The sequence below is a fragment of the Lampetra planeri genome, chromosome 25 (assembly GCF_965212315.1).
Source record: "Lampetra planeri chromosome 25, kcLamPlan1.2.h2, whole genome shotgun sequence".
Taxonomy (NCBI): Eukaryota; Metazoa; Chordata; class Hyperoartia; order Petromyzontiformes; family Petromyzontidae; genus Lampetra; species Lampetra planeri.
The window spans coordinates 1,045,384-1,058,333 of NC_136131.1; the positions used below are offsets into that span (position 1 = coordinate 1,045,384).

The 12,950-nt window shown below is 55.5% G+C and overlaps 1 protein-coding gene across 1 annotated transcript in view; it reads left to right on the forward strand.

Moving 5' to 3' along the window:
* Nucleotides 1-12,694, forward strand: part of LOC144727212 (putative acyl-CoA dehydrogenase 6) — a 50,149-nt gene extending 37,455 nt beyond the window's left edge. Inside the window, exons 8-9 of the mRNA XM_078605884.1 lie at nucleotides 11,670-11,820; nucleotides 11,939-12,694. Of these exons, the coding sequence (XP_078462010.1) occupies nucleotides 11,670-11,820; nucleotides 11,939-12,029 (242 nt within the window). The 3' untranslated portion in view covers nucleotides 12,030-12,694. The remainder of the gene's footprint in view (nucleotides 1-11,669; nucleotides 11,821-11,938) is intronic.
* The last annotated feature ends 256 nt before the right edge of the window (nucleotides 12,695-12,950 follow it).

The window sequence follows — 12,950 nt, forward strand, 5'->3', positions numbered from 1 at the left end:
TGCTGGACAGCAGTCGGCGCTGTGTCACTACATCAACCCCCCCTTCATTAAAAAAATACAGCCGTCCCGGCTGCCACAACCGGTGGACAGGCAGAGCAACCCCCAATTCCGAGGAGCACCCCTAACACCGATACAACCGAACATGAAAATAAAAGAATAAAAACTTTTTTTTTACAATTGCGACACAACCGCGGTGCCCCCCCATGAACCAACCACACATACACACATGCTTTGCCCCCCCCTGCGAACCGGCAACACCTCGCACAATGCAGCGCCCCCCCCCCCCCCCGCAAACCAGCAACACGCCCAACACAACCCCTTACCCAGGCCCTTACCCCAACACTTCCTCTCCCCTGGATCCCACCGTGCAAGGGAGAGTCCGCCAATACCAGGACATAGCTCACGTGACACAGTCTAGCACCGGTCACCCCTGTCTCAGCAGGGTCTTGCACCTCCGGAACTCCAAGGGATGGGAAGAGATGGAGGAAGAAGGAGCCCGCGGCTTAAAGGGTGTGGCTACTCTCTGCTCTGCCGCACCTGTCTAGATCCGGTCCCCGAGACCTCACAAAATCGGCGGACCCGGAAGACCTCAGAGACCCGGGTCTGGTTGGGTTTTGGTCAACATTGCCGGCGGGTCTGAGGGCATTTGTGACACTGCCGGCGCCCCACTGAAATCCCGACACTCCACAGTGATGTGGCCCAACCGGCCACACATGAAACACCTGGCCGTGAGTTCCCAGGGCGTAGGTAACTGCCCTTGCTACCGGTCCACCCGCGGGGATCCTCTTGTGCGCATTCCCCGGCCGCCCAACGCCGCCATAATGTCCTCCATCTGCCATGCTGCAGCCTCCATCCTGGACCGATGCTGGTGTTCCTCGTAGGCTTGTACTTTTCGGGCCACTCTGCGGAGGGCAGGGCAATCCTCAACTCCCACGCCAGCTCCCTCAGCCTTTCCGCCACCCGAAAGTCGAGCGCCCCCTTACCCAAGTACGGGTATGCCTCCCATCCCAGTGCCAGCAGCACCTCCCGGAAGACATAGGGTGTACTCGGTCTCCTCTCACTCTCTGGAAGAATCTTGTGCGAGCCTCTTGTAGCAGGTTAAGAGCGGCTCCTTGCAGCGCCGCCAACCTTCGCGCCACCTGCACGCGTTCCCGCGCTTGCCTCAAAATGGCGCCCTCTGGCCACGGCATGGTCTCCCGTCTGGGCTCCCCTGCTCCCACTCCGATGGAAGCTCCAGCTGTGGTTTCCCCGTGACTCCTCTCCACGCCGTCGCCCGGGGTGCGCCCCCCATGATGTCCCGCGCTCCTCTCCTCACGGCGGTCCTCCGCCATGCCACGTGGTCAGCGCGCGACTGCAAAAAATTGCAGCCGCTTTCCCCGTCAATGCGCAGCCGCTCTCCTCGCAATGCTTAGCCGCTCTCCCCGCAGATGCGCAGCCGCTCTCCACGCCCATCTGCGGCGGCTCTCTCTCGCTGCTCTGCAGCCAACGGGCACTTGTAACCGGGGTCCTGGGGCTGTCGGAGGGATGACCGTCTCGCCGTCCTTGTCCCGATTACACTACAGGTGGGTTCCTCTTTGGGGTCTCTTTGGAACCCCACTGATGTAGTGTCCTCATGTGTGTGTAGCACAAAGTCAGAGACGAGGTAGTTGCAGGAGGCACCTTTTATTCCGTTACAACATTCCAGCCGTTCACACTCACAGGATCGCCTCGTCTCTCGACCACGTTGCCGTACAGCCTAGCCTAGACACAACCCTGACCGCGTTGCACCGACGGCGTCGATTAGGACAGCCCACTACTGTCCGGCTGCGCAATTATCAGGCGAAGGCAGCAGCGAAGACAACAGCGACAACGAGACAAGTCCACTCCCAGAACCGGTAGCCCGGAGCATTCGCTCTCCTCTGCTTTTATTCTACTCGACGTGGCCTGGCTCCGCCCTGGCCACGCCTCCCTTCTCGAACCCACTAGCGGGTTCCAGGGGCCTCTCGATGAGGTCTTCCGTGACCCTTGTCCCAGTTCCTCCGCCCTGCCGGCACACCCATGTATATGCTCAACGACATGTGCACTATCTTTCCACCGCAGTTGCCGCTGCTGGACAGCAGTCTGCGCTGTGTCACTACATATACAACAGCAACCTGGCTCCTGGGTTCTGCTGGTTATCAGTGTGGGGCTGCTTAGCTATCGGCTCACAACCGCTGCATCACCTGGTTGTCTCCTTCACCTCTGCACTGTCGGCTCCTGCAGTTGGGATGCCTCCCCGATGTCAGCCACAACATCATGTGAGATTTCCGTTGGCGGCTCGCAGCTCCCATCTCCTCCAGGTTGTGGCACAGGGTTGCCGAGCAATCCGGATCAATCTGTCCGTGTCACATGGCCTTGTGGCATGGGGGCATGTGACCATGGTTTTTTATGTATGGTGCGAAAGAAGTTCAACATCCACACATCTCCCACACCGCGTGTGACCGCCCATAAAAAAAAACATGGAGCAAACTCAAGTTGTCGGATATTACACTGGACAAACATCTTTGGATCACGTCTTGGCGAGCTCATTCAGTTATACACTTACTATCCACGAACTCTACGTCATCGATAAGGATGTTGAAATTGCATAGATAAGGATATTGCATATACCATCGTATGTGATATAGTTGATTTCTTCTGTACGGAGTAAACAATGGCCTCCAAACATCTCCAGGGTCTCTAAAACATCCTCCTCATCAGAGTAATTTGCCTGGCCTCACCTCTTAAGAGCTCTGCTAACCTGAAGGAGCTGCACTGGTTACCAATGTGTGTGAGTCCAGTTCAACCTTGCAGCCCCAGCTCTTGTAGCAAGGAAACATGGTCAACCAACTTACCTGAGCAATACCATCCACCATATGTACCAACACTAAATCTAAACTTATCTAGTATAGACCTGCTGTGTGAAATCCACTTGACCTGGGACAGCAGTATGGAGCTTTTCATTTGCAGCCCTGGTGGTCTAGAACATTCTGCCAAATTAAGTCTGATCAGCCTTGACAATCGGTGCTTTCAAAACCAGACTTCAAACACTAATTTTATCTGTTGAGTTTAATTTATTTTAATTTTCTATGCAACATCCGCACTTCCGTTTCAATTTTTTGCTGAATATGGCGGCTTATAAATGAAGTATTGGAAATGACGGCAGGAAACTCCTTTGACGGGAACACACTTCTTTTATTAAATCTTGACTTGAACGATACAACGCGTGGCCTCTCTTCTTCACAGTACGGTCACCATACAACGATACAACTCGTGACCTCTTCTCTCCGCTCCACACTTCTCTCAACTCCCGTAGACTCTGTGCTGCTGGCTCTCTGTGCCTCGTGTAGACTCCGCGCCTCGGCTACACTCTTCTCTCGTCTCGTGTAGACTCTGCGCCTCGGCTACACCCTTTACTCGTCTCGTGTAGACCTTACGCCTCCGCTTCACTCGTCTCGTGTAGACTTTACACATCTGGCTACACACTCTTCAGTACCCGTCTCGTGTAGACCTTACATCTCCGGCTACACACTCTTCAGTACCTATCTCGTGTAGACCTTATACTCTCTCTGGCTATACCGTATGCATTACTCGGCTCGTGTAGACCTTACACTCTCTCTGGCTACACCATATGCATTACTCGGCTCGTGTAGACCTTACACTCTCTCTGGCTACACACTGTACATTACTCGGCTCGTGTAGACCTTTCTCTCTCTCTGGCTACACCTTGTACATTACTCTCCATTACTCTACATTACTCTCCCTTACTCTCCATTACTCTCCTCTCCGGGCTCTATCTCTGCACCTTCGTCTTCATTCCTAGATGGTTCCACTTCCCCCCTCTACTCCTCTGTGCATCACCTTATATATCCCTTCCTCCCGGGAGACGGAGCGGATGCGGACCTCAACGTCGGCACCGCTCCTCAGTTACCCAATCACCATGCGCTATCTCTACGATCCGTTTCCGCCCAGCGCGTGTTTCCACTCCTCGACCAATCACACCGCGCTGCCACCCGATCACTCCCTCTCAGCGCGTCACCGGCACACAGCCAATCAGCAGCACTACCCCCACCCGCGCTGACGCCTGCTCCTCCCCGTCAGCGCGCGTCACCACACACACACCCGTACATACGCGCTGGCACACGACGTATACCCCCAGCGCGTATCACCACTACATCACCCCCTCCCACATAGCTCGCAGCCGGCCCGGCTGCTAACAACAACCAACCGCAACGATAAGACGACAACCCAAACCAAAAAAAAAAACCCCGTAACCCCCCAGTGTGCCCCGTAACATAACAAGAACAACAACAACAAGAACTATGTACAAATTGACAACGAACACAAGAAAGTCAACAACAACACAATACACGCGAATTCCAGAAAACGAACGCGCCCAGCGTCCCTGCGACTACACGCAGTGACGAGGCGCTCCAACTGCCCCGACTCCTCACGAGGCGGGTCACGCAAAGTAGCGCGACCTGGCGCGAGTCCGTCTGGCTGGTCCGTCGTATGGGGCGGGACACTGACGACCGTCCGGCGGTTCCGGCAGCTCCAGACGGCGCGGAACGGGCCTGAAAGGGCCGGCCCCGCCGCGGAGATCCGGCCGCCGGTGGTCGGCAGCTGTCAGTTCCGAGACACCTGGGAGCAGATCAGGCGAAAATACGTGTGGATCAGGCAGAGACATTTCCCCCTGTGGGTCGCCAGTCACGTCACACGCTCGGCCCTCACGACACAAGGGGAGGCCATATGGAGGCGAGAACGGTTTCAGTCGGGAGGGGTGAACGTACCAACGGCGCTTTCCCCACTTTATCTGAACGCACTGGGGCCGTGCAACGCGCACGACCTCCACGGGTCCCCTCCACGGTCTCAACAATTTAGGCGACGTAGCCAAGGGTGCCTGAGGGCAATGCAGCCAGGCCCTGTCACCTGGTTTCCATTCGTGCATGGACACCTTCCGTGCCCGCAACCGTTCATTAGCAATTTGGCGAGCCCGCGAATTAAGCCGTGCGGCCTCCCTCGCCTCTGTCAGCTTGTGAATATTAAACTTAATATGTTCTGCCAATTTAGAATTATTTCGTGGAGCGGACAGGCCAAGTTGCGTTTCCATTGGCGGGTCAGCTTCCCGACCGTACATCAAATAGAATGGGGAAAACCCCGTAGCTGCATGGGGGGCCATTCTATACGCGGCAAGGACCCCCGGGACCTGCAGGTCCCAATCTACATGTGCCTCACACACCTGCTGGCACAGCATGGAAGTTAAAGTTTTATGAAGTCTCTCCACCATCCCGTCTGTCTGCGGGTGGTACGGGGAGGTACGCACCTTCTTGGTACCCAACAGATCGCACACCTCTTGCAACAATTTACTCGAAATTTTTTTACCTTGGTCGGTGAGCAGGCGTTCGGGAGCCCCCTTGTCCAGGACATAGCCCTGGACGAAGGCGTCCGTCACAGCCGCTGCCGACTGGTTAGCGAGAGGCCACGCCATAGGCCATCGGGTAAAATATTCGACCCCCACTAACAAGTATTTATTCCCTCTCGGCGTGACTGGAAAGGGCCCCAAAATATCGAGTGCAATGAGCTCGTTAGTGCGCGAGACCTGAATAGATTGCAGCGGTGGATTAGCTGCCACGGGCGGTGGTTTACGTCTGGCGCACTCAACGCACCCCTTCAGAATATTTACCACATCACTTCTCATTCCCGGCCAGTAATAGTCACGCTGAAGCAGGGCAAGCGTCTTGTGAACTCCCAAATGCAAGAGGCGTTCGTGGGCCGCCAAGACAACCCTCCCCCTTACAGCGGAAGGCACCACGAGTGCGTTCCGCCGGGACAAACTGTCCCATCTTAATAACATGCCCTGCTTAAGTACATAGGAGCCGGTGCGCTCCTGGTCCCCCTCGGGACCCCCCACCTTGCGGTGCAATGCTAGCAGCGAGCTGTCCGCCATCTGGAGACGGCCCCATTCGCTGAGCGACAACGAGAGCAGCGAGTCCCGACCCTGAGAGGCAGTGGAATCATCCACGATCGGTGCGCCCGCTGTCGCAGCCAGTGCCCCCATCTCCCCCGCAAGCGTCGGTTTACAGCGCGCCGATCCCGACAAACACGCGCATTCATTACAAGGCAACAACCGCGACAGGCAATCGGCATTTGTGTGTCGCAACCCCTTACGGTACGTAGTCGTAAACTGATAGTCCTGGAGGACTTCCAACCACCGCGACAACTGGCCCGAGGGTTGGGCGACCCTCAATGAATACTGTAACGCCACGTGGTCCGTTCGGACCGTAAAGTGACGACCATAGAGATATGGTCTGAACTGTTGCACAAAAAAGACAATGGCAAGCAGCTCGCGACGGGTGACGCAGTAGTGCTGCTCCGCCGGAGACAACACCCTACTACCGTAGGCGACAACTCTTTCGACACCCCCGACGACTTGGGATAGCACCCCCCCAATGCCCATGTTGCTAGCATCCGTGTCCAGAAAAAAGGGACTCGCAAAATCGGGATAACACAAGGGTGGGGCACCCACCAAGGCGTCCCGGAGGGAGCGAAACGCGGCTTCCTCCTCCGGTCCCCATTTGAACTTCACTCCCTTCGCCGTTAGAGCGTGCAAGGGTTTTGCAATAGTGGCGAAGTGCTCAACGAACCGCCGGTAATAAGAAGCAACCCCGATGAAACTACGCACGTCGGAAACGGACGTAGGTGTCGGCCAAGAACCGACACAATCCGTCTTCGCGGGATCGGTGGAGATCCCCGAAGAATCGACAATGTGACCCAAGTATCTAACCGACTTATGAAGGAGGTGACATTTGGCCGGTTTAAATTTTAGTTTAGCCAATCGCATTCGCAAGAACACCCCTCTCAATCGCTGGAGGTGTTCCTCAAATGTTTTACTGAAAACAATGACATCGTCCATATAAATCAAGCATGTATCCCACTGCAAGCCCGACAAAACCAACTCCATAAGTCGCTGAAACGTCGCTGGAGAGGAGTGAAGTCCCATGGGTAACCGGTTAAACTGGAACAGCCCCCCTGGAGTCCGAAATGCTGTCTTAGGTTTCGACTCTTCGTCGAGTGGCAACTGCCAAAACCCCGATAACAAATCAAGAGTCGAAAAATATCGCGCACCAGACAATGCATCGAGGGACTCATCCATCCTGGGGAGCGGATACGCGTCAGCCACAGAGATCTTATTCAGGCGACGGAAATCAATGCAGAATCGCAGGGACCCGTCCTGCTTCTTAACCAGCACAATAGGCGCTCCCCACGGGCTGGAGGAGGGCGAAATAATATCGGCTTCTAACATTTCGTTAACAGCCGACTGAACATGTTCCTTCTCCGCAGGACTCAGTCGGAAGGGATTTAGCCTGACCGGCGCCGCATCGCCCGTTTCAATGTGGTGGTGCAACAAATCCGTGCACCCAATGTCATACTTATGTTTACTGAACACATCAGAAAATTCTATGAGCAACTCGCGCAGCGCACCCAACTGCACCGCCGACAAATCGTCCGAGGCGGCGCATAGCGAATGGACCCACTCAAGGTCCTCCCTTGTCTCAACGTTCTGCGCGGGGCTCGAGGCCACCTGCGCAACCAACCCATCATCCACAGGGACCCGCGCCGCATGAGCCAGCACGGTGCCCTGTTGAATGACAGCTGGCTGCGACCCCGCGTTCAAAACCATTACAAACGGATCCCTGTCAGCCCGCACCAAAGTGTGAGCCACGGATAAATCAAGACCCCCGACAGCCTTGTTAGAAGGACCCAGAAGCACACTTTGTTCCGAAGCCTCCCTCACCCATGGTTTCCGCAACCGGAGGGGAATTAACATCTGTGAACCCGGGGGCACATGCACGGTCTGTGTCGCCACCGCTTGTATCGTAGCGCACGCCGTCCGAATGTCAGTAGGGCTCGTCAAAAATGCAATCAGGCGACCCGATGGCAGTTCAATGCATCGTTGATCGATAAGAATTTTAATGGGCATTTTAGCCAAAAAATCAGTGCCCAATAGACAAGGAACCGCCAAAGAAGACGAAACGAAAACGGGTCCCGACAATTTGATATCTCCAATGCAAATGGACGCCCTAATCTGACCGATAATGCCCAACGATCCCCCATTAGCGGCGTAAAATGGCACATCCACCGGGAGCAGCGGACGACATTGGACTGGAAGAATATTATAAATGAGGTCCGATATAATAGTTGCCGACGCCCCCGTGTCCACTAACACCCTAATCTCGACCCCATCAATAGATCCCGTAACAACGGACGAACCCGCCGAAGCAGCCACAATTCTATGCCCCAATTCCGCCCATTCAATATCTCCCTGGTCCCGGCCGAACCCCTCTCGCCGAACCGAATCCCCGAACCTTAACCGGCCCTCCTCCGCCGCGACGCGGCATCCCATGTGTGTCGAGTATACAGGCCGAGCGTGTGAGGTGCCGCGACTTGCCGGGGATTGTAGAGATGACTTGGGCTCTCGGTCGTCGTCCAGCCGAGCCCCCATGGCGCGCTGACGCGGAGCGCGGCACCCGGACGCCACGTGGCCCCGGAGGCCGCAGTTATAGCACGTGACGAGGGTCGGAGTAGATCTCGGTTGCTCCGACTTTCGGCCCGATCGCAGAGGCGACCGAGCCCCCGGCCTCCAGTCCCCTGGTCGTCCCGCGGCGAACGCCTCCTCTCGTGGGCTGACGACTTGGGGTTCGGTGACCACCGAACCCGGAGCTGCGACGACGGCAGCGTTGCAACCAACTCCTTGTTTCCGTTGTAGGGCCTCGTGCGCTTGAATACTCGTGGCGACTCTCAAAGAAGAAATATCAATCTCGTCAGCTGTGTTGATAGGGACCCCCAGGTCCTGCGCCAACTTAAGCAGCTGCTCCAAAACCATCGCGTCTTGGCCCTCCTCATCCATCCGAGGGAACGCAGCATCGGCAAGAGCCAGCAACGCCGTGCGATAGGCCAGCGCGGTCTCCGTGTCCGCTTTCCGTCTTGCGTAGAAATGATGGCGGCACGCCGAGGGAGGTCCGTAGACCCTGGCCAACAGACCCAGCGCATCCTTCAGCGTGGAGCGGTCCGACTTCCGTGCGGACCTGAAGGCCGCGAGCGCGTCGTCGTCCAGCATGGCAGGCAACGCCCGCAGCGCCGTAGCATCGGACCACGCGGACATCTCTTGATGCGCCAAAAACCTTCGCTGAAATTGGCCCCAGTCTCCGCCTTCCGCCTTGAAGGCTGACAACGTGGGCAGACGCTGCTGAAAAATGAAGTCATCCGCCTCGTGGTTCCTCTCCGCCTCTCCGTCGGTGTGTAAGATGGCGGCTCCAGCGGCAGACGTAAAATGGCGGACCCCATCACGCGCCGATGACGTGGATACGCGCGCTTGGGACCCCACCACCACGTGGCGCTCGCCGTTCCCGCCAAAAGTAGGCCCAGGCGCAATGGCTGGAATCCCCCATTCGTTTTGGCGGGAATCTGCGGGGCGACCTTGTAAAATGTCCCCCACCGTCCCCGCTCCTCCCGACGAGCTGATCTCCGCCAAGATGGACGCGGCGGCGAGCAGCAGCTCCTCCAGTCGGGAGTGCGCCTCACGAAGCACGGCCTCGGTCCCCGGTCGCTCGCCCGGCGCCGTCGACGGATCCTGTAGCGTGGGCAAGTCGTCCTCCTCACCCCCCGCCACCAGCGGCCCCGAGTCGTCCAGGTTTTCCTCGCGGTCAATCCCGTGGGTCCTACGGGTCTTCCTTGTCTCCATACTTGGAAGCCCGTTTCACTTCTGATGCCAGATGAAGTATTGGAAATGACGGCAGGAAACTCCTTTGACGGGAACACACTTCTTTTATTAAATCTTGACTTGAACGATACAACGCGTGGCCTCTCTTCTTCACAGTACGGTCACCATACAACGATACAACTCGTGACCTCTTCTCTCCGCTCCACACTTCTCTCAACTCCCGTAGACTCTGTGCTGCTGGCTCTCTGTGCCTCGTGTAGACTCCGCGCCTCGGCTACACTCTTCTCTCGTCTCGTGTAGACTCTGCGCCTCGGCTACACCCTTTACTCGTCTCGTGTAGACCTTACGCCTCCGCTACACTCTTCACTCGTCTCGTGTAGACTTTACACATCTGGCTACACACTCTTCAGTACCCGTCTCGTGTAGACCTTACATCTCCGGCTACACACTCTTCAGTACCTATCTCGTGTAGACCTTATACTCTCTCTGGCTACACCGTATGCATTACTCGGCTCGTGTAGACCTTACACTCTCTCTGGCTACACCATATGCATTACTCGGCTCGTGTAGACCTTACACTCTCTCTGGCTACACACTGTACATTACTCGGCTCGTGTAGACCTTTCTCTCTCTCTGGCTACACCTTGTACATTACTCTCCATTACTCTACATTACTCTCCCTTACTCTCCATTACTCTCCTCTCCGGGCTCTATCTCTGCACCTTCGTCTTCATTCCTAGATGGTTCCACTTCCCCCCTCTACTCCTCTGTGCATCTCCTTATATATCCCTTCCTCCCGGGAGACGGAGCGGATGCGGACCTCAACGTCGGCACCGCTCCTCAGTTACCCAATCACCATGCGCTATCTCTACGATCCGTTTCCGCCCAGCGCGTGTTTCCACTCCTCGACCAATCACACCGCGCTGCCACCCGATCACTCCCTCTCAGCGCGTCACCGGCACACAGCCAATCAGCAGCACTACCCCCACCCGCGCTGACGCCTGCTCCTCCCCGTCAGCGCGCGTCACCACACACACACCCGTACATACGCGCTGGCACACGACGTATACCCCCAGCGCGTATCACCACTACATCACCCCCTCCCACATAGCTCGCAGCCGGCCCGGCTGCTAACAACAACCAACCGCAACGATAAGACGACAACCCAAACCAAAAAAAAAAACCCCGTAACCCCCCAGTGTGCCCCGTAACATAACAAGAACAACAACAACAACAACAAGAACTATGTACAAATTGACAACGAACACAAGAAAGTCAACAACAACACAATACACGCGAATTCCAGAAAACGAACGCGCCCAGCGTCCCTGCGACTACACGCAGTGACGAGGCGCTCCAACTGCCCCGACTCCTCACGAGGCGGGTCACGCAAAGTAGCGCGACCTGGCGCGAGTCCGTCTGGCTGGTCCGTCATATGGGGCGGGACACTGACGACTGTCCGGCGGTTCCGGCAGCTCCAGACGGCGCGGAACGGGCCTGAAAGGGCCGGCCCCGCCGCGGAGATCCGGCCGCCGGTGGTCGGCAGCTGTCAGTTCCGAGACACCTGGGAGCAGATCAGGCGAAAATACGTGTGGATCAGGCAGAGACATTTCCCCCTGTGGGTCGCCAGTCACGTCACACGCTCGGCCCTCACGACACAAGGGGAGGCCATATGGAGGCGAGAACGGTTTCAGTCGGGAGGGGTGAACGTACCAACGGCGCTTTCCCCACTTTATCTGAACGCACTGGGGCCGTGCAACGCGCACGACCTCCACGGGTCCCCTCCACGGTCTCAACAATTTAGGCGACGTAGCCAAGGGTGCCTGAGGGCAATGCAGCCAGGCCCTGACCCTTGCGCCTCCTGGCTGCCTCATCAGGCACTGTGCAGCGCATGGTCTTCGCGCTGCTAGGCCGTGCTGCCATGTAATGCAGCTGCACATTTGCCTCGCAGATTTCGACGTGCAGGGCCACGATGTGACCATGCTGGCGTCCATGGCCAAGCTGAAGGCTGGTCGCCTGGTGCGTGAGCTCACTGACGCGTGCCTGCAGTTCTGGGGCGGCATGGGCTTCACCAATGAGGTTTACGTGAGCCGTCTCTTCAGGTGAGCCGTATATCTCAGAGAGCTGCTTGATGACACTGCATGCCACCTTCATACGAGCTGTGGCACTGAAATATGTTTTCATTTCAGGAATATAAACCACGACGTTTTGTTTTCCCAGGGATGGCAGATTACTTTCTATTGCTGGTGGTGCAGATGAAGTTATGCTCTCCATCATCTGTAAGCACATGGGAACCCTACCGGGCAAATAGGAACACAGCAATCAAGACCTCACATGGGCTCCATCGCAAAAATACTGATGAAAATGTGTTGTCCCCATAACCAAATATAAGCAAACATCTTGAAGAAGAGTTTTGTTTTAAGCCCAGGAAACCCTGTAATGACAGCCTTTCCCTGGGTGGTATGTGACTCAGCACCGGCCTGAAAGTGGCCATTTGTTTACCAGTAAAGGAAGATGATTGCATGTATAATCCCATTTGAGCTGCTATGCTGTGTAATCCGTTCTTAAGCATGGGAAGTCTAAAAAATGTTGTCAGGAGGTTCCTTCGAAGTTTTCAAATGACTAAAATTTTTTGCATTCGAGTCATTTGCGGTCTCATTATATATTAAAACATTTGGACTGTGACATGAGCATACAATGGTCTAATATTTTTCCGATGACGTCGCGAGATCTTTAACGTCCACTGCAAGGAAAACCGTGTGCAGTTTTAATAGGTAATACACACCTCGGTGTTAACCAGGGTGGCATACCGGTTTCAAACCGAGGACCTCTGCAACAAGCGAATGTGCTGCCGCTTGGCCACGTCATCGTGAATTGACTAAGACTACAGCAGTGTTCAGTCCTGCATAGTGAGTTGTGCCTGGCTCTTCTAAGTTCATTGATGCAGCTGCCTCTGCAGCATTACTTTCTGCAAAAGAGTAATTAACTCTCTTCGTGGTCTCATGGCAGTGAAGCTGTTGATATAATGTTGATGCGTAATGACCTGTTATAAATGGCACTCATTATGTCACAGATGAGTATAACTCATTAATCCAGTGATGTGGTTTCAATCTAGAGAAAGTGGCTCAAAATTGGAACGTTATGAATTCAATTCTGAATTTCGATTTAAAGCTTTCGTGACTGCATTGATTCATCTTCTTGGTTCTTTCGGTAAGTCACGTAGAAGGGAAAT